The 21,698-nt window shown below is 41.8% G+C and overlaps 1 protein-coding gene across 1 annotated transcript; it reads left to right on the top strand.

Annotated features, from left to right (window-relative positions):
• The first annotated feature begins 2,708 nt into the window (after positions 1-2,708).
• vegfba (vascular endothelial growth factor Ba) lies at positions 2,709-17,486 on the top strand. The gene is made up of 8 exons (XM_084085580.1): positions 2,709-3,788; positions 9,031-9,082; positions 9,658-9,854; positions 10,294-10,367; positions 10,553-10,588; positions 13,607-13,690; positions 15,212-15,418; positions 16,468-17,486. Exons 1-8 carry the CDS (start codon positions 3,711-3,713, stop codon positions 16,487-16,489), a joined length of 750 nt encoding a protein of 249 aa, XP_083941706.1. The 5' UTR covers positions 2,709-3,710; the 3' UTR covers positions 16,490-17,486.
• The last annotated feature ends 4,212 nt before the right edge of the window (positions 17,487-21,698 follow it).

Genomic DNA, 21,698 nt, shown 5'->3' with positions numbered 1-21,698 from the left:
ATAAATTAGCCATAATGGTGAGGTCGTATAGGTTCAGTCCATGCTGCAGCCATGTATTCTGTTGATATGTCCTTCAGCATGATGCTGCTTACTCACTGTTATAAATAGTAGCTTAATTCTCTGGTTTTCTAGTTTTGGGAAAGATAAGCTAAAATCCACAACCGATTATACAGTCTGAGCTCATAAGAGTATCATGTGAATTCTGTTTCATGGCGGATTTTGGCATTGTTCTTGCAGTGAGCTTTTCTCTTGTCATCAGCAGCTGAGACCTCAGCAGGAGATAACATTTTCCCCGCATAGAACCCCACCACCTTCACCCTCATGACTGTGTGCTGTGTGAGTGCCCTCTTATAACCCAAACACACTTCACTGACAGAGACTGGTGGCGGCTTGCCTCCCCACACACACACAGACACACACACACACACAAGGTTAATGGAACACAAGGTTCGGTAACCGGAAGACTCGACCCAAAACACGCTCGCCCCCATTCTTTTTGCGGACCAGCGGTTCTTGTGTTCTTATATTTGTTTTACTGAGAATAAGGTTAGAAATAAGTTTAGGGTTATGCATAGTTTTACTCAGGTTAAGTTTAGGAATAAGGTTAGGTTTTGGTACAGTTTTACTGAGGTTACGTTTAGGAATAGGGTCAGGTTTAGGCATTGTTTACTGAGGTTACATGTAGGAATACCAGGTGAATACAGCTGGATTTGCCCAGGGGCGACTGTGTATTGGGGCGAGCGTTTTGGTATTCCAAGGTTTACTTTATACTCATGGGAATTGGAGCAGCATTACAATCTGACTGATTTTAAAACTTTAAATTTTTTTAATATGATTGCAGTTCAAGTTAAAACTAGAAAAAGTGCTCCTCGGAGCACAGGTTCTCCGCCAGGTCAGGTAGGTTATTGTGGGCCAGCAATGTTCGGAATTCGCCAAACAGGATGGAATATGAAAAATAGGACGGATCCGTCTTGATCACTTGACTATAGAGATGTGTGTACCGATTTGCGTGATGTTTGGACAAGATTTGTAGGAGTCCATAGGCTAAAAAAGCCCATAGGCTAAAACAAAATCACACCCAGTGTGAAGTGAGCGGTGATATTTATGAGTTATTAATTTCATCATGCATCTCGGTAGCCAATCACAGCACGTCCTGCGAAGTGACGCGCTTACATTTTTTACATTATTATTAATTTCATAATGCGTCTCGCTAGCCAATCAGCGCGTCTGCGAAGTTTGAAGTTAATTTCATCATGTGTCTCGCTAGCCAATCACACTGGGTGTGATTTTTTTTCAGCCTATGGGCGTGTTTTCCACAGCATGGCGTCACAGCGAAAGACAAATTTTCACAACGGAAAGAAAAACTTTCACCACGGATGGTCCTAAACCCTCTTATAGGAGCGGTTGCACCGCTCAAAAATAGGACGGATCCGTCTTGATCACTTGACTATAGAGATGTGTGTACCAATTTGCGTGATGTTTGGACAAGATTTGTAGGAGTCAAAAATTGGCCTCCTGGTGGCGCTATAATAGGGCGATGTTAAAATGGTGGCATTTGTTCCTCAACATAGTGCGAATGTGCGTGCAAAGTTTCACCGCACTCGGATGCTGTGTTCATGATGTTTGGCATTTTGTTCAAAACGGGCCACTCCTGCAAACTTTAGATGTCAATCTTAGCCAATCAGGATGGAATGTGAAAAGTCAAACAGATCCGTCTTGATCACATGACTATAGAGATCATGTGTACCGATTTGCGTGAAATTTGCATACAATCTGAAGGAGTAATATCAAAAATATTGTTTTACACAAGTCGGCCTCCTGGTGGTGCTATAAGTGGCAGATGTGAAAAATGCAGGTCAAAGGTTTTTCCTTGGCCTCTAGGGAGTGGGCCTACAAAGCTTTACACTAGATTGGTGCAGTTATAGGTAAAAACGCAAATCGGCCTGTTATAGCGCCACCATGAGGCTGATTTCGAGGTATTTCTTCCTCAGCCTAGTGGGAATGTGCTACAAGATTTCACTGAAATCGCAAGCTGTTTTCATGATTTGAGACATTTTGTTCAAAACAAAGCACTCCTGCAAACTTTGGAAGCCAATCTTAGCCAATCAGGATAGAATATGAAAAATCTGGAAGTCCTGTTTCGTTTAATGACTATAGAGATACTCTACCGATTTGCGTGATGTTTGGACAACATCTGTAGTAGTACTGTCATTTATTTTATTTTATTTTTTCACAAATCAGCCTCCTGGTGGCGCTATGACAGGTCAATTTGAAACATTTGGGGCAGAGGTTCTGCTCTGGCATCCAGGGAGTATGTGCACAGTTTCGTTGCGATCAAGCCAAAGGTGCCGGAGATTAGCTGTCCACAGATGGAATATACACACACGGACAGACGGACCGGACGGACAGGGTGCAAAACATAGTCTCGGCCGTGCCTTTCGGCCTGGCGGAGACAAGAGCTGTGCAAATAAAGTGTGACAAGTGATAACCTACTGGATGACATTGAGATAGGTATGGTCTAAATGAGCTCTGATGTAGTAGCCTACCTCATTAATATGTTTGATATTATCTACAATGTGCAGTTAGTTGCAGAGGTAAATCATTGACCTGCTGAATAATGAACTGAAAGGAGGTCCTATGACAGACTATATACACACAGTACACCTGTGCTGTGGCCGTCCCATTTTGAAAAAGTTGGCAGTGAAGCGGTTGCGCGGAATTGCGGAGAGTGTCTCATGATTTGTGTTCTGATCTGAAGGGCAAACGAAACGAGGAGACCGACCCACCACAACAACTAAAACGAGGACCCCTTTCTTTCTTTCTACACGCCCTCTGTATCCGCGGACACTCATTTCACGGGGGGCATGAATGATGACTGATGATGAGTAATGTGATGTCAACGGTGGATTACATTGTTACAGGATAATTCATGAAGGGGGATCATACCTACATCTGGGAAGATGCGCCTCGAGAGGAAACGTCATGCATTTTGCCGTGGCGTGACAACGTGCGACAGTGGCTGCCCCGGCTGGGATTCTAAGCGTTTTGGGTCTTTTTGGGAATGAACGTGTCATTTAGATGATTCCAAACAGCACCAGGATTTAATGATCGCACCACGCAGTGAGACTAGCCACGGACCTGTAGTCACGCCACCCGAATGAATCCCTGGATGCCTGGACCGTTGGACGGGATTCTGACCAATAAGACTGACTGGCGTTAGAAATAGTGACTAGAGGAAAGGGGGGGTCATTAGAAATAGAGACTAGAGGAGGGGGGTCCGGTCACTCAAAGTTGCTTTAAGTCTAACCAAAATGTCCACGGAATATTGATTTGCCATGTCCGCAACAAACAGGTGTTACAATTATAGGATTGCGTGCGTTATTAAAACTTCTCTTTGAGGTAAGCTGTCAAAACACTTACAATTATAGCTACAGCTATATTACAGCCTATTTAGATATTATCCTAATATTATCAGGAAACAGGCTGCTTCTTGGCCTTTAAAATAGGCTAAGATACCATATATGTTTTAGCCCAAATGAAACATTCAAGACATTGTAAAGTTTATGGGATTGAGAATGCCACTTATTAAGGTGTCCCACCAAGCCAGGGGCACCGTGGAATGACATTGGAATATCTGCGTGTTTGAAGGAGACAGACACAATAAATCACCTTTTTGGATCATTGGTCCACATCTTGGACTATACTGCACAATGGGGATTATGCTGCAAGTTATTCTTGGAATGTTTCAATTCCTGCTGCTCACCCGAATACCCTCGTCCCACGCCAAGGTATGTATGTAGCCTATGTGTATAGCTAAGGCTATTTAACCCCAACTGTCTGAATTATGTTCAAATCTCACACAGGATAGTTAAGTTAATCGTGTATGTTTTTCTTTTGCCATATTGTTGCAACGATGACACAGTACGTGAATGACACATGTGTCTGGCTATGTTTCCTCATGCCATTGTCATGCATTGCATGCTTGTGTAGATAATGTACACCGTTGTGGTCGTGGAACAGAACTTATCCCCTAGGTCATTGACGCCACTTTGCAGGCTGGTGGTGGAATGGTTCAGTCATTTCACTGTAGTCTCCTGTGATGCGTAGCGTCCTACATGGGCAGCAGGGTATGGCTGGCATACAGTAGGCCTAGCCTAGGGCACATTTTGTAACACTAAATACAGTAGTACTAGTGACATATGAGCTGTTTGATAATAATTTGCCAAGAGAACAGCCTCTTTCTTTTCTCTCTCTCTCTCTCTCTCTCTCTCCCTCTTTCCATTTCTCTCCCCCACCTCTCTCTCTCTCTCTCTCTTTCTCTCTCTCTCACACACACACACACACACACACACACACACACACACACACACACACACACACACACACACACACACACACACACACACACACACACACACACACACACACACACTCAGAGGTAGACCTATATATGTGCCTGATTTCTTATTTATGTATTGGGAGACTATCATGAAGTGATGCCCTAAGGAGGCAGCATGGGATCCAGTGGTGACGTTGTTGAGCTGCATGTTGTATCTGTTTCATCATCATACAGCACTCAGCAATGCATGTTTTCCTCCTGTTCTATGGGTCCTCCTTCTATAATGGTGAATGCATGATGCATATTGTATCATCACTACTATAATTATGGTCTCTCTCTCAGTCTGACACACACCCCCTGTCTCACATAGGGATCTTGATCCATCTGCGGTGTGTTTTCTGGGACTGGCTAAAGAGGGTGTCAGACAGATAGAAACACAACTGCAGATGGTTCGGGCCTGGCACTGTGATAGTGTGTGTGTGTGTGTGTGTGTGTGTGTGTGTGTGTGTGTGTGTGTGTGTGTGTGTGTGTGTGTGTGTGTGTGTGTGTGTGTGTGTGTGTGTGTGTGTGTGTGTGTGTGTGTGTGTGTGTGTGAGAGAGAGAGATACAGCTCCTAGCAGATGTCCCCTAGCGATCTGACAGAGAAATAAAAATACCCCTAGGGTTGATATTATATCGATATCGTGATATGAGACTAGATATCGTCTGGGATAGGCGTATCCTAATATTGTGAATGGCAAAAGTGTTCTTTTTCTGGTTTTAGTCACTTAAGCCTTATTTTACACAGAAATTGTCAAAAATAACAAAAATAGCGATGCACAAGCTCACACCGTGTATCGATGGGACGCGTTTTTTTTTGCTATTTTTGAAAAATAGAATTTATATTATCGTCACAATGCAATATTATCATCACAGTATATCAATATTAAGATATTTGGTCAAAAATATTATTGATATTTGATTTTGTCCTACACAGCTACTATCAGAGGATGACATTAGGAAAGAGGAATATAATGTTACCTGTTGTTAACTTCTCACATCTAATTATTTAATACCTCCAATCATGTCATTGCTACTACTCACAAAATGGCCACAGTCCTATAGCTGAACTACTATCAATGTGGGCCAAACAACTGTGTGTTGTGTGCTGGTGAAGGGGGTGGAGCGGGGATGTTGGGCAAAGTCTACATTCCCTTACAGGTGGCCTTGGTCCCCACAAACACTGGCTGTGTGTGTGTGTGTGTGTGTGTGTGTGTGTGTGTGTGTGTGTGTGTGTGTGTGTGTGTGTGTGTGTGTGAGTGTGAGTGTGAGTGAGAGAGAGAAAGAACTATACAATATAGTTTCTATTTTCCAAGCCATGATACCTTATGCATTTGTTATAAGAGTAACAGTTAAAGTACATTAAAGCCCTGACATATCAAAACATAATTAAAGAAATCATATTGGAAAGTAGGAATTTGATCAATGAGGGGAGCCAGACATTATATGGACATAATAATATACAGTACTATATTATACACCTATGCTGTATTCTTTACCAGGTTCTCCATCTTTTTTATTGTCAGTACCCTCTTTCCCTGATTTCCCTTTAACTAACTAAACATTTTGCTTAGAAAACCGAGAGAGAAATCAGTTGTTTGCATATGATAACCCAACCCACCTTTTGAAGAATATAACTTGAGAAATGGAGTGAAAGAGTTGCAATTAGTGCCTTCTGAGCAGATTTATTTTAAACGGTGGGCATAATGTTTCAGTAAGTCCAGTTGTTACATTACATTACATTACAGTCATTTAGCAGACGCTTTTATCCAAAGCGACTTACAATAAGTGCATTCAACATAGGTAGGGAACGAAACTACTAATCACCAGAAGTCTTAAGTGCATTTCCCGTAAAAACAAGCAACCAAGAGTATACCTAGCGTTGTGATGTCAATGTGTTCAAAATAAAACAGCAACAACAAGTATTGCTTTCAATTCAGTTGTGCTAGTCAAGGTTTTGATTTAATTTGGTTTACACGTCAGCAGATTAAACCTAACAGTAAAATAACAAGACTTGTTCCAATAACGGCGAATCTCGGACTTCATGCGGCCAATCTATGACACCTGTCGTCTATGACGTGCAGTATCTATGACGTATGACTTAGTCCGATTCAACCGTCATTCACTTCAAAATTTGGACCGTCCAAGCCCCTTTGACTTCCATTCTAAAAAGTGATTTAAAAACAAAAGTTAAAGTTAAATATTTCAAAAAGTATAGATTTGAACAAACGATTGTGGTACTCTATGTTAACCAATATGCCAATATGTACAAGACATGTGGCACTGAGTTTGCAGTTTGCAAGACTACTGAAGTCCCAACGTCTTTCCTACATTGAAAATCCCATAGGGAAATCTTAGAATCTTAGGAAATCGCGTCATATAAGAACTGTGTTCCAAACAGTGTTGGGCCCCTTACTCAAAATATATATTGCTCATTATTCGTTTCGAAAATAATATTATTACTTTACTCCCTGCCAAAAGTAACTTGTTACACTACTCATCATTACCTTACTTTTCCGTTACACCCACACAATTAGTAATTGCATCCTTTCAACTCAAAATTGGGACTTTTCATGTACAACAAGGGTTCCCAAACTTTTCAGGCGTGACCCCCCAAAATAATCATAATTTGAAATGGGGACCCCCCACCATAACAAGCACTTGGAATTGTAGGAGTTGAGGCTTTAAATTTAGTTTGACTCGATTCCACAGATCAGCTATTTTCACAACGCCTCTTTCTTAGGTCATATTTGTCAATTTGGCCAATGTTTGACCATTTTTATAGCATAATTTGTTGGTTACTTTTAGAGGTATTAAAACACTCTTAAAAGTCCTTAAATTGTCTCTTTAGAAATGTATACACTTATACTGTATGTTGGTTTGTTTACTGTTGAGTGAGAAAACAATGTTGCACATTAAGCTAATAATCTGGGGACCCCCCTGACCCTCGCAGTTTGAGAACCCTTGCTCTATAACACAAGGCATTAAGAAAGAGCTATAAGTGAGTGCAAAAGAAACATTAAAGGACATTTGAATACAATAAAAACAAGAAATAAAAATAAATGCAAATAAAACAGAACATTTTAGAATAAAATTACAAATTATTAAAAAAACATAGTAAATGTCAGCATTAAACAGAAAAGGCTCCAGCTTTGATTTAAAACAACTGAGAGTTGTAGCAGACCTGCAGGTTTATGTGAGTTTGTTTGAGATATGTGGTGACTGAATGCTGCTTCTCCATGTTTAGTTCATCTAGTTGCAAGATTAGCTCCAGACAGACAGACAGACCCACTTACAGTCCTGTTTTAGAGCCATGCATACCCTTAGGAATACATGTACCCCATTTTCGAAACACTATACTAGACCACTTAAATGAGGGCAAGTCAACACTGAGACTGGGGGGGTGGTGCAAGACAGAATCAAGACAGAGACCAGAAGAATTAGATTTTTGTGAATTTAAGTAAAGCACAAATGACAAGCTGAGATGATCTGAATAGATAAAAAAAATAGCACTACTCACTTTTGAAATGCTCATAATTGGGTATAATGGGAAGAGATACTGGTTACTATGACAAAATTAGACCTACTACATTTATCATGTTCTGTATTCTGTAAATAAATTACACCATTACTATGTAACTAATACTTACCGTAGATAGATTGTTCTCGCAAAAGTTTTTTGTCTGTATTTTTCAAATTACATTGATTGATTTATTGATTGAATACTTTATTTGCAGTTTGCAAAAAGTACACAGAGGTACAGTTATACAATAATGCTAAAGGATAATAACACAAAAAGCCCTGAGGGCTTGTTTCCATTGTGGTCCTACGTATTCAATTCATCAAGACATATAAAGATATACAATACTATACAATACTAAATCATCAATACTAGAGGCATTTAATGTATATTTACAGAAAAACAGTGGGGGGTCATTTCTTTTGGCAAGCTAGAAGACTTGTCTAGGTCCAGTTTCAAATTGCAGACACACAAAGTCAATGGGACAAAATACAAACAAACATGTATGTCACCCCTAAAAAGCATTTTCAATAAGCAAAACATGTTTACGCATACATTACATAATAGTAATGAACTATTCAATAATGACATAGTTAATTCAATAATACATCTGAGAATGCACTAAACCAAAATGACACCCCTATATTGATAATTAATCTCTTTCGCTGTAGTAGCCAACTTTGGAGAAATTAGAAGAAAAAGCATCCAGAGTCCAAATCAAGTAAAGTTGCAGCCGAGACCATCGAAATGTGGTCTTGAGACCAGACTTGACAGCTGTAGTAGCAGTATGGTAGAATTCAACTGTAGAATTTACAGGTATTTTTTTTCAGTCTCAGAGTTATTAAAGCTTAACATTCAATACAAGGTAAAAGAGTGTTAGTTAGATCCCAGTGTGGATGGGGCCCCACCAGGGGGACCTGCCCCCCAATGTGTGTGTGTGTGTGTGTGTGTGTGTGTGTGTGTGTGTGTGTGTGCGTGCGTGCGTGCGTGCGTGCGTGCGTGCGTGCGTGCGTGCGTGCGTGCGTGCGTGCGTGCGTGCGTGCGTGCGTGGAAAAAAAACGAGGAATTCTTGGTCTTGTCAGCAAAGTGCTTTGCAAATACATAATACCAGTCGTTACTTTTATCCCTTCAGCTTGCTCACTGGCGACCAGCAGACTCCCCAAAGTCCAGAGAGGGACGTGAAGGTACGGTTCCATCTCTTCTTCAAAGATCTCAGAGTTAAAGATGTGGTATCTTCATCTTCCTCTCCTTTGTTTTCCCCTTTCTTATCATCCTCACCTTGTCCAATGGCCCCCTTTCTCAATCAGCCTATTGCTCACTCTCCATGCTATCGACTTCTTTCTTTCTTTCTTTCTTTCTTTCTTCTTTCTTTCGTCATCCTTCTTTGTTTTTTGTTTTTTTGTTTTCCTTTTTTTTTAAATTCCATCCTTTCTCTCTCTTTCTTTATCCATGTCTCTGTCTAATCCTCTCTCTCTCCCCCTCTCTCTCCCCCTCTCTCTCTCTCTCTCTCTCTCTCTCTCTCTCTCTCTCTCTCTCTCTCTCTCTCTCTCTCTCTCTCTCTCTCTCTCTCTCTCTCTCTCTCTCTCTCTCTCTCTCTCCCCTCTCTCTCCCCCTCTCTCTCCCCCTCTCTCTCTCTCTCTCTCTCCCCCTCTCTCTCCCCCTCTCTCTCCCCCTCTCTCTCTCTCTCTCTCTCTCTCTCTCTCTCTCTCTCTCTCTCTCTCTCTCTCACTCTCTCTCTCTCTCTCTCTCTCTCTCTCAGTGCGTCGGTGGTTGGAGGTATACTCTCGGAGTGGCTGTGAGCCACGGGACACTCTGGTGGAGGTGTGGCAAGAGTTGCCGGGGGAAACACACCACCTTTTTGTTCCGGCCTGTGTGTCGGTGAGACGCTGCGGAGGCTGCTGTGCCGATGAGGCCCTGGAGTGTGTGCCCTCACTCACACACACACTCACCATGGAGGTGCGTACAGACAAAGAGATGGATGTTCATACATGCTCGCATACACACAAATATGGATGTTCATGCATATGACCTCACCTTTTATAGTGCATCGATATACTTATACATAATCCATTCCTGAGATATAACTTTCAACCTGAAAGTTAATCATCTCTAAGTAGCCTACTGATCATTCTCAACAAATTGCATGAGAATATGCCCATTGGCCGTTGACATTTTCAATTCGAAGTAAATCTCTTCGGGCAGCCTACTGATCATTTCCAAAACGTTTTATGAAAATCGAGTTATCTAGGAGTTCAAACACATTCATACCCTGTCGTGCACTGCAGTGGGCAGAGTAATAAAGCGAAGAACAGAAAAGCTAATGTATAAACACTGTAATAATGGTGAACGCTGAGAGGATGTTTGAATCTATGTAATTATTTCTGGCTTTCTACAGCTAATGAGGACCTCCTTCATGAAGCATGAACTCATTGAACTGCCCTTCATTGAGCATAGCCAGTGTGAGTGTAGGTGAGTACCCATTAAAGCGCATGCCCACACTGTATACTGTACATGTTGTTTGCCATCTACTATGTACTGTATGTGTGTACACAGTAAGAGTGTTAATTTAACTTTATGTAAAAATGGAACCTTACAGGTCCATTTTTAACACTGGACCTTACTGTGCATCCTGACACAGTTGTCTTTATGTGTAGAGTAAAAGAAGAGCTCCAGTCACCAACCACTACAAGGTAAAGCTTTACCCCTTAAACGCATCTCGATCAATGTGTGTGTGTGTGTGTGTGTGTGTGTGTGTGTGTGTGTGTGTGTGTGTGTGTGTGTGTGTGTGTGTGTGTGTGTGTGTGTGTGTGTGTGTGTGTGTGTGTGTGTGTGTGTGTGTGTGTGTGTGTGTGTGTGTGTGTGTGAGAGAGTGACATTGCATCCCTGTTGCAGTTGTTTGTAGTTATGTCAAATCACATTCAACCCCGTAGTGGGGATTCTGACACTGATGTTGATGATGACAGGGCGACCAGGGGAGTGTTCATTTTATAGGCATATGGCACTTGTGATTAGAGTCAACGACAAACTGAACAACACCACAGCTCTCATGTAGCTCAAGGGAACTCATGAACAATTAGTTACATGTGCCAGCAGCTGGCCATGGTATTCCACTGGTTCCCAAATTTGGTTCCAAGGATGCCAAGGGGTCCTTGAGACTGAGAGTTAATGGTTGTTATAAGCAACAGGATGAATAATGTAGTTTAATTCATGCAAGTTTGGCGAAAATATATAGACTTTGTTGACAAAAAAGGTTAGGCACTAGTCGTCGCAATTTATATATTTATGAATTAAGTTGCTTGTAGATATGTGGTTAGGCCAGTAGTATTGTTTATGTGTGAAATTACTTTTGTGATGTTATCAGCTATTATGATTTTAACGACAGCTAAGGTTTCATGTCAAATCTTTATTTTTGAGTACCCACAAACTGCTTGCCATGCCTTGGTGTATCATGTCGTAGATAGCCACAAGGAAATAAAAAAGATAAAAGCCAGATACCTGACCTGTCATGACAGAGGCTTTCTCTCCCTGGATGTTTGTGGGGATGATTTATCTTGTGTGCCTCAATGCACAACAGAGTTTTACACCTACAGTAGCTCTGAGTCCAACCTGTTTGACTCAGGCCAGGTGTGACTGCTTAAATCAGCTGTCCCCCATCTCACAGTGCTAAACAGTTTACATTATCACTATTTAATATCACATATACCGTCATAGTAATGCTGGTAGTGCAAGCTTTTCTTCACACTGTTGAGGTAAGCTCGGAGAGTACAAGCATTTCACTGCCTGCAGACAGTGTTACTACTGGCTGTATTATTTGCATGTGAAAAATAAATAAAGGACTTAAACTTGAACTCGAACTACCCTTACACCCTATCAACCCACAGCTTATGGGATGTAAGTAGACCTGCCCTGTCACTGAGGAAGTAGACATTAACGCTTAAGTGCAGAGTCTGGAGTGCAGAGTGTTCAATCAACCAAGGAATGGAAAGATCAGCAGACAGAAACCCAGGGTAAAATGGTCTAGGTCTAGGTCAACTGAAAAGAGGAAATGGGAATCTGACAACGCTTATTTGAAAATAGCATTAGATGGGCTGTTTTGTCTGTTGGCTGTCTATGTGCTTTGCACAGCTCACTGTGCAATAATGAAACAATGCATACATAATTATGTATGCAAGGAAGGTGTTATTATACACTGACCCATCAGCTAAAGTTTAGCAGCAAGGCTGGAAATCAAGCCCCCTGGAAGTAGATTATTGTGTTCTTGTAAATGTTTGACACATCCACCATCAGTTTATTCAGAGAGAGGGTTTGTCATCAAGGCTAATGTCAGGTCAGAGGTGAAGTGCCTCTGTCATGTTGTTGTTTCTAAGATAGGGGTTTGTTTGTGTATCATATGATGGCATAGATAAGGTAGAAGAGGTGGGTGGTCATGTTGAACTGCTAAGCAAGCCATTTCAACCCAAACAGGGTCAGTCATCATGTCAGCTTTTTGTGTTTTTGGTGTTTGGTGATGGTGACCAGTGGACGAGTGTTTGAGAACCCCTTGCAGAAGCCATCATGTGAAGGATAATGGTAAAGGAAGTCTACTGTCTTTAGAGATGGCCACACACTGTCCAGTGTCAGCTAGTGTTAGCTGAACAGTGCAAGACGGGCATCATTTTCAGGATCTCTAATGTTTGTTTGTGTGATACATTCTGGCAGGTCCAGCAAAACATCTGATTGCATCTTTAATGTTTATGTCCCCGGGCTTCCTGTTATGATGTGGACGTAAATGACTGAAATGTGTGTGCTTGTGCGTGTACATGCTTACAGTACGTGTGTGTGTGTGTGTGTGTGTGTGTGTGTGTGTGTGTGTGTGTGTGTGTGTGTGTGTGTGTGTGTGTGTGTGTGTGTGTGTGTGCGTGCGTGCGTGCGTGCGTGCGTGCGTGCGTGCGTGCGTGCGTGCGTGCGTGCGTGCGTGCGTGCGTGCGTGCGTGCGTGCGTGCGTGCGTGCGTGCGTGTGTGTGTACCTCTCAAAGAGTTGTCATCTGTGTGACTCCAACCCAGTATCCCCTGGGTCATCTCACATCCTGTTGTCGCCATAGAGACGGTATTATCTTCCCTGCCAGGTGCTCTCTACTGATTGATGACACAGACTCATGCACCCATGATAACACATTAGAAGTCCACGCAAATTAGTCCACAATACATGGTGAAAGACAAGACATGAGCAGAGTCGGACACTCTGTGTTCAAAGCCAGAAAGAGAGAGAGAGTGATACTTTTTTAACCTATTAAGACCTGAAAGACCTACAGAAGCTTTACTGGTTTTAATGGGTACAAGTATTGATATTGTACTGGAAATTGATATTCTACTGGAAAGGTTCAGCTGGTGTGTGTGTGTGTGTGTGTGTGTGTGTGTGTGTGTGTGTGTGTGTGTGTGTGTGTGTGTGTGTGTGTGTGTGTGTGTGTGTGTGTGTGTGTGTGTGTGTGTGTGTGTGTGTGTGTGTGTGTGTGTGTGTGTGTGTGTGTGTGTGTGTGTGCGTGCGTGCGTGGGTGGGTGGGTGGGTGCGTGCGTGCGTGTGTGTGTTATGATTGTTGATTGATTTGATCTTTCCGTTTTCAGATGTTCTGTACAGCATTTATTATTTAGATGTGCATGGCTTTGTAACCTTTTTGCATGTACAATCTTAATATTTTATTGTCTAACCTTCCTCTGTTTCTGACTTCCAGGCCCGATCCCAAGCCAACAACGAAAGGCAGGAAAAGGGAGAGGGGAAAATCCAAACGGAAGAAAACAAAAACCATCAGAAAGATGTAGGTTGAGACCCCTTACGTACCATGCAAAAATGTAGGCTTTTTGAGCCATTTGGAAGCTAACAATCAATGGGAGGGAACTTATTTAAGTGACTACTATTATACTTTGGAATTTCATGCCTGTAGTGTAGAGAATGGGAACACAGGCATTGAACACAGGCATTTAACTTTGATAGTTCAACCCGTTAGGGTCCATTTGGTTCCATTTGTACACTCTCTGAGTTAAAATTTACTATTTTACTGTGAATAATTGGGACTGCAAAGGGGGGGGCATAATATAATTATAATTGTGTGTTCTGACATTCCCATGACCAATGCAGAACATGGAGAATAACAGCTAATTTTTACTTGTCCTACGATAGTGTCGCTCGATGAAAAAGAGATGGATAAAATCGTTGCTTTCCCTTTCTCTTTTTCATCTGCTCCGGTCATAACTATTATGTCAGTTCATTTCCGGCCCCAGCAGTCAGACCTCACCCCGTTTGGAAGCAGCATCTCTCATAGCCCATCCATCACTCAGACCCGGCTCCATTCAGGCCCTGGCAGGTGTGAAATCTGCGGCTAATTTGCTGCGGTCACTGGGACCTGAACAAAGATGGCCTCTCTCTGCCTCATTAAGTAACTTTATTAAAGGCACTGGCCTCCCAGGCCTCCCAGAAGGACTGAGGCAGGACCAGGCCCGTTTAATGAACTCACTGACGCAGGCACCTTTCTCAGCCTCACAGAGAATTAAGGACTTCTAGGGGGCGGGGTCATAGGCCTCATGGGTATCTTTACAGTCTACACAGCCATAGCAACTGACAGAGGCTGCGTCTCAGGTCTAGGGATGGGACTATTAACCGGTTTCACTATTAACTGAGATTTAAAAGTCACAATGAATTAACTGTATGGCTCAGTATAATTGTGTAAAAAAAGAATAAACAACTACTAATTTCCAAAAGAAATGTATAGGAGCACCTGCAGCCTTCATGGATATTTAAACATGTAGCCTTTATTTACTTCTAAAGAGATGCATCCATGGAGGGACTGAGACTAAGACTAAGACGGAAAGAACACAAGTGAGGGAAACAAGGATGTTTTTTAAGGACCTGAGATGCAGCCAGATAGAGAGACGCACAGTGCTAGCTCTGTTACAGGTTACAAAAAGAGTTTGTCTACATTGAGGAAAGGAAAGGGAATATTTTCGGGTCCCCGGCGGAGGTGAAATTGCTTTTTTCTGCTTCACCCAGCAGATGGCTGCTCAGATGGCTCAGATAAGCACCCAGGAGGGGATCGCTGTTAGGGTTAAGTATGTTGCTCAGGGACACTTCGACACTTCCCCTTGGTGAGCCGAGGGTCGAACTGGAAACCTTCCAAATTCCCAGAAGCCTAATTTATACTCCATAGTTGCCTAAAATAACAGATTTCATCTGGTCACTTTATTCCAAAGCTGCATTACCAGGTTGCATTAATAAGCTGTTGAATTTCATATTTAATGAAAGTGCTCCACCGCTAACCAAACCTTTCTTAACCCCCAACCAGGACCCCTGCTCTTCTGAGCCCTCCTCCCCCAACCCTCCTCCCTCCAACACCACCTCCCCCCACCCCATCTCCGTCACAGGGGCCTCGCTGCCCACCTTGCCCGGGGAGGAAGTGGGTGCTAGAGGTGGGTTCATGTCGGTGCCGCTGTACCATCACCCCTGAGCATTGCAGCCAAAAAGGCAGGATGCTCAACCCTCACCGTTGCAGGTCTGTTCAAATCAAAAGTCACACTTTTTGTGTTTTGAGACATCTGGAAGAATGATTACAAGCTAACTTGTGATGTTGTAGTGCATTGGTACTCAAGGTGGGGTCCGGCGACCCCCAGGGGTCCTTGGAGGGTTACCAGGGGGTCCGCAGCATTTTCATTAAATATAGTTTCACAATCATTTCAACCACTGTAACCATATTTCATAGTTTGGCTATTCAAAGACAGCAGATATACAAGCTCATAGCGTGGCACTGAGTGTCGTGCTTGTAGTTCTGCTATTTTTGAAAACTTGTGAAAGTGCAAATCTTTGAATATATTTTTGAATCGAAACATTTGTAACTCAAATCTTAACTTCTGGGGGCCCCTGGAACAAAATATTTTGAGATGGGGGTCCACGGCCAAATACATATCATTTTGGGGGTCCTTGACATGAAAAGGTTTGAGAACCACTGTTCTAGTGGTTAAAAAGTCAATTGTCTATGGACCCACATCACCCCCTGTGTCGGATAAACCCTGCCAGAATGTTATTCTCTGTGTCTCACATCCAGCCTTCCTACTTCCTCATCATTTTGTTTTTCACTGAGGCCAGTGTAAAATAACGGGAAACAGAGCCTCTATTACCAATGAACAATGAACTAGCGGCCAAGTCTGGTATTGCAAGCTTAGTGCATAAAGGACATGCTTCTATGGCCTGAAACCTTTGTACGCATGCTCTATTGGCACCAGTGTTGGTGTCAACTCCGGAAGAGAGTGTACTCCGAGAGGAGCATGCGTTGGGTGAGCAACCTTCATTGAAATGAATGGCCGGGGATTTTACATCAGTCCTCTAGTTTTTATACATAGCTCTAATGTCCATTATACAGGGAGATTGAAAATGTTGACTTCAAAATTGGCCACGTGCTGTGCTGCACTGTATCAGCCAAAATCATCAAATGTTCAAAGAATGTTCATGGTATTTTACTCCTTTTTTGCCTTCATTTGTATAGGACATTGTGTTGACTGGTTCGGTCCCCGAAATGATCTAAACCTTTTCTTTTACTGGTTCCAGATGTGATGCCATGAGACGGTGATATATCAGTCCACTTCACCTCTTGCTGATTCATCATCCATCCTCTGCAGCAGTGTTATGGATCATATAGACTTTTGGACATTCAGAACCTCAAACTAAAGGACGTACTGGGGATGAGCCCTGAATAACCCATAATGCTACACCTGCAGCTTTACAAGCTGAATATAATTGTACATGTATAGTGTGTACACACAGTACACAGTGTTAATGGCCGTGTTTGTGTATGTGCAGTCAAAAACCGTATCGTCACATATAGCTTCTCTGCTGCTTCTGTCAATCCACACACACTGTATGCATGTAAAGTCACACTCGTATTCCAGAAGTGGAGTGACTGTTGGGCAGCATATTGATGACTTTGACAAATATATGGAAGTGGGTGGCATCTGTGAGCAAGGCAAGAGCTGGCCTCTGGACTAAAATATCCACAACACCGTCTGATGTTGCTTGGAGATATGCTAGGGAATATGTACGGAGCCATGGAATTTGTGAGAATTCAAAAATGGATACAATGATGACTATGCCATGCAAGAATAATGTGGATAATGATCACCTGGCTGGGTGACAATGAGGGAAGACGGCCATATGGAGGGATCCAGAATGTTTCATTCTTTAAAAGGAGCCTGTTGAGAAGTGTTTTTGGGGAAAAGAACTATGCTGAAGCGAGGGGGGACATAACAGTATATGGAGTGAACATGGATGGATTTGAAAGACTAGAGCTAACAGATCATGTGGCGATTGGACACACATACAGTATATGGATGTTCATATACAGACACAGACACACATGCACTCATAGGGCATGCGTGTTTAGCATGATGGGGGGTCAACTTGCATCCTTGTGTGTGTGGACCTATAGTTGAGCTGAATACAGGACTGGGGTATATCTGTGTGGTCCCCAATTCACTGAAAGGCCCACATGGGTTATCCCGGCCGCCAGTCTCCTCAGTTTCATTCAGCACATATGGCCATAGGCTGGCTCTCCGATCCGCTTTCTGTCGTTTGTTTTACTTGGGCCTTTTGTCTCCATCTTCTCCTCAGCTCCCCGATTGAAAAGCAGCCGTTTGCCTCGTCAGGGCAGTGAGGGGAATGACAATAATGAGGCCTGGCGCCTGTCCACTGCTTCTCACGCACACACACACACACACACACACACACACACACACACACACACAAACCTTCACACTTACAAAGACACACAGCCAATATTGCAAGTGTGACTGTGAACATACGCAAAGACACAATCTCTCACTTTCTCTTCGAGAGCAGGCACAGGCACATACATATTTACCCAGTACATACAATCACTCGTAATGTGAATTGAATGCAAGTAAACATAAGCTTTTCTTTTCCATACCACATCACGTGTGCAAATATGCCAGGTGTTTGTATTCTGTTTTTCTTTGTGACGTTGTAAAGCAATAGCTATTGTACACTTGGTTTTCTATTTTGTATTTCATTATAATTATGTCCTGTTGATTGAAAGATGTTTTATAATGCAGAATGTTTCTTTGTTTTGTTTTTGTTTATCTCTAATCCATTCGCATAAAGAGTCACACTGGGTGGCCGACTATGTACACACTGGCCGTCTAAACCTATACCCAAATGAATTGGATTTAAACAGAGACGGCTCTCATAAGCTACAGAATGGGAGACTATATACATTTTAATGTGTAATTCAAATAATCAGCCGAGCAGTGTTGTCTGTGGTGCACGGAATCTAAGCAAATACCCGTTCCCAGTGAAGCTGAAGGAAAACATGGCTGTTTTTGCTGTTGGTAGGGCCGGGATGGAAAGAGCGTTGTTCATTTGGAACATGACTTGTTTATATTCTGACTGGATCTCTTTTTTTTTACTCCATGTCAGTTCATGACTGGAGGGCTGCTGGGTGGGAGGTGGGGATTTGAACCATGAGGTGAGGGCTTGGAACTGATTGCCGGTCAGCAGAATTAGCTACATCCAGAGGTTAATTGATGTGAACACATCATAATGACAGATTGAGGAGGTGAAATCCTGTTGTGACACTCATTTAGTTTAGGTATCTCAGCATTAAGAGTCCTGCACCAAGGCAAACAAAGGGCCATGCTTCATTTTAGGGCTCCGAACACTTCAGGGAATCTCGAGTGCAGTCCATAGTCTGAAAAGCAGTATCTCAGTCATAAATATTTCTTTCGGTGACCTGTATGTTAAACTCAGTTCCTAAACTCTATCGTGATTAGTTTATTTTTTTTCCCGCGCTGAAGTTCATTGATGTCAAGAGAATCGAGGGGGATTTATTTTTGTCACTTACTCATACAGGTACAAGCAGCGAAATGTTGGTGGGACACAGAGACAAACAATACAAAATAGAAAATAAATAATTCTGGATGTAATGAAGTAAAAAATGTATAGATAAGATAGAAACTAAGTTAAAGTAAAGGTAGAGCAGCAGGTAATGATAAACCTCTTAAGACAGGCATAGATATAGCTTTAGCAGCAGTGTAAAATGTGCCAGATCCAGGAAGGAATGCAAGAAGCCTTGATCATTCCTGGTGGGGCATTGAACATATTGGTAAATATTTGGCATTACTTTTTTTGGACCTGATTAAAATCTCCCATTACCATCAATGCAGCATTTGAATGCTTGATTTGTATTCTGTTTATTTCGTCATGCAGTAGGGACAGAGCTGTATCTGTGTTTGCCTGCGGGTGAATGTAAACAGCGATGCAGATTACTGTTGTGAATTCTCGCAGGGGGTAATGGGGCGACATAGGATGGGGAGGTATTCCAGGTCTGCTTTGCATGATCGCGAGAAATGTTTAATTCCCCCAGGATTACACAAATTATTATTTGTCATATAGACTCCACCACCTCTCTCTACCGGATTCTTCTTGTCGTAAAACAGAGAAGTGATGATTGGTGTTTGATATTTGATGTTTGATGTAACTTTGTCAATCAATTCTTCAATCACTACCTCTTTCTTACACATTAATACCCAAGTATTAGAGCACTGTTGTTACGTTCCTTTGTTGATTTCAGACCTCTCTATGATTATAGCAGTTTTTTATTGACATTTGGCAATAAGCACAGGCCCTGGCATATAGAGGTGAGTCTACTCTAGTTGAGCAGCAGCAGACTTGTGGTCAGGTATCATCAGTTGGACTATTAAGATTACACAGAAGCCCTGTAAATATATTTTCTCAACAATCTGAAGGAAAACGTTTATTCTTTTTGGTGAATTGAATTTGTCCTCTGACCAGACACTGTGTGTGAGCCTGGAACAGGAGTTGGTTTCCCAAAGCCTTTGTAGCCTTAAACCTGAAGATTAAGACAATTTGATGTTTGGGGTATGTTCCTCTTGCTGATTCATAAACACCTGTCCTTGTACAAACTGTTTCATTTATAGAATCATCTATATTTACATAACCTCTTAAACCCCTTAAACCCTACATTCTTAGTCGACCGAGGTCCCCCAGGGTCTTCTGCTCCTATTTTACTTTAAACCAAACACCTTCGCCGAAAATAGCCAATCTACAAGCTCTCAATGCATTGTGAGCTTGTAGATCTGCAATTTTCATTGAACGTTTTCCCCAGAATAGGGACACTGGGTTTCAAGTGATTAAAAATCTCAATTAACATGCCTTTTACCACAGTATATAGTTTTCATTAGGTAAAGACGTACTTTGGTTGGAAATGTTTTGGGAGACCACAGTCCCTGAAATTCAAGTTGAGATTGCACTGTTTGAGATTGCAAAGCACATATTGGTCCATGGGAGAACCTTTAGTTGAATACAGACTCAAAGGAGCAAATAAACTGCAATTGCGAAGCTCTATTTATTCAGTACACTGTACATGACATATCAACAACATTCCATCTAAAGGAATTGTGACATTGAGCAGTCTGGAACCTTTTTCAACCCCCTGGGAAACCAGCCATTACTTCCTGGAACACATTTTGTATTACTAAATAATGTTTGCCAAAAAACACTGCTCCTTGGTTGTTCCCAACAATATTAACCACATCAGATTATTCAACATTCGGTCAGGAAGCCTTAGGAGCTAATGAGGCCACCAGATTGATTTGAGATTCTCAAAGTCACAACTCTTTGAGATACATGGCTCTGGAGATATTAATCTATCTTCATATACCGTTTGAGTATCTATTATCGATGTGCTTTGTTTCTACATACACAGTAAAATCCCAGTTTTCATTTAACTCTGAAGAGTGTACAAATGGAACCAACTGGACCTTTAAGGGTCTTTCATTCCGTTTGTACACTCTTCAGAGTTAGATTAATATGAAGGATTTTACTGTGTACACATTGTACTGTAATGGTAGTGCTATGCTAGCCTCCAGTGTCTTAGTAGATTTTAGACACCCCCTATTAAAGTGTATAGCATTTTATAATATATAATAACCATCTTGTATATAAAAGTGTATTTGTAACTTCATTTCAAATGTACATTCTAAACAAATATTTTTTTCTACAAATACACTGTACTACTGTAACCCATGTATAAAGAGACAGACTACACTCTTTTTTGCTGCTATACCATTTGTGCCCAATATGACATGTATACGTGTACAACCATGCAGTTTTATGTTATATTGTAATCATGGTAATTAATCAGTTCATTGCCCATGTAAACCTGTTTCCTGCACCGTCAAAGATTTCAAGAATGATAACAAGGCACAATCGTGATGTCACAAATGATAATAAAGGAAATTACTTATTTTTCATAGAAACTTCTTGTTTGCTCATTACGGCTGCTCGTGCATCATCCATGAAAAACATTGTGCCCTACCAGAGGCATAATTTCATAAAAAACTAGGGGACAGCAAAAAAGTGACAACTTAAGCCTGATTTCGAAAATAGCACAAATTGCTGATCTACAAGCTCACATACATCGCGGTGTGATGCGCTGTCAGCTTGTAGATCTGCAATTTCTTTCTATTTTTGAAAAAAGAAAAAGAACATTTTTAAAACCTTTGCCTGTAACAACATGCCCAAAATAGGAAAGCCAATTTTAAAGTGGTTAATGAATGTATGGTTGCAGAAAGAAACTGTCTATACAGTAAGTGTCAATCTAAAATCTGATTAATCTGCAAAAGAACATTCAGAGGTGGAGGAAATAAGACCTGCATTTTTAGGTTAAATACTAAAACCAGGGGGTGGTAATTACCATCACCTAGAACCCCTGGAACCTGGAACCCCTGTGCCCTATGCAGTAA

The sequence above is a fragment of the Gymnoscopelus microlampas genome (assembly GCF_963454915.1).
Source record: "Gymnoscopelus microlampas genome assembly, chromosome: 18".
NCBI classification, from domain to species: domain Eukaryota; kingdom Metazoa; phylum Chordata; class Actinopteri; order Myctophiformes; family Myctophidae; genus Gymnoscopelus; species Gymnoscopelus microlampas.
This window is presented reverse-complemented; position numbering and strand designations above follow the sequence as displayed.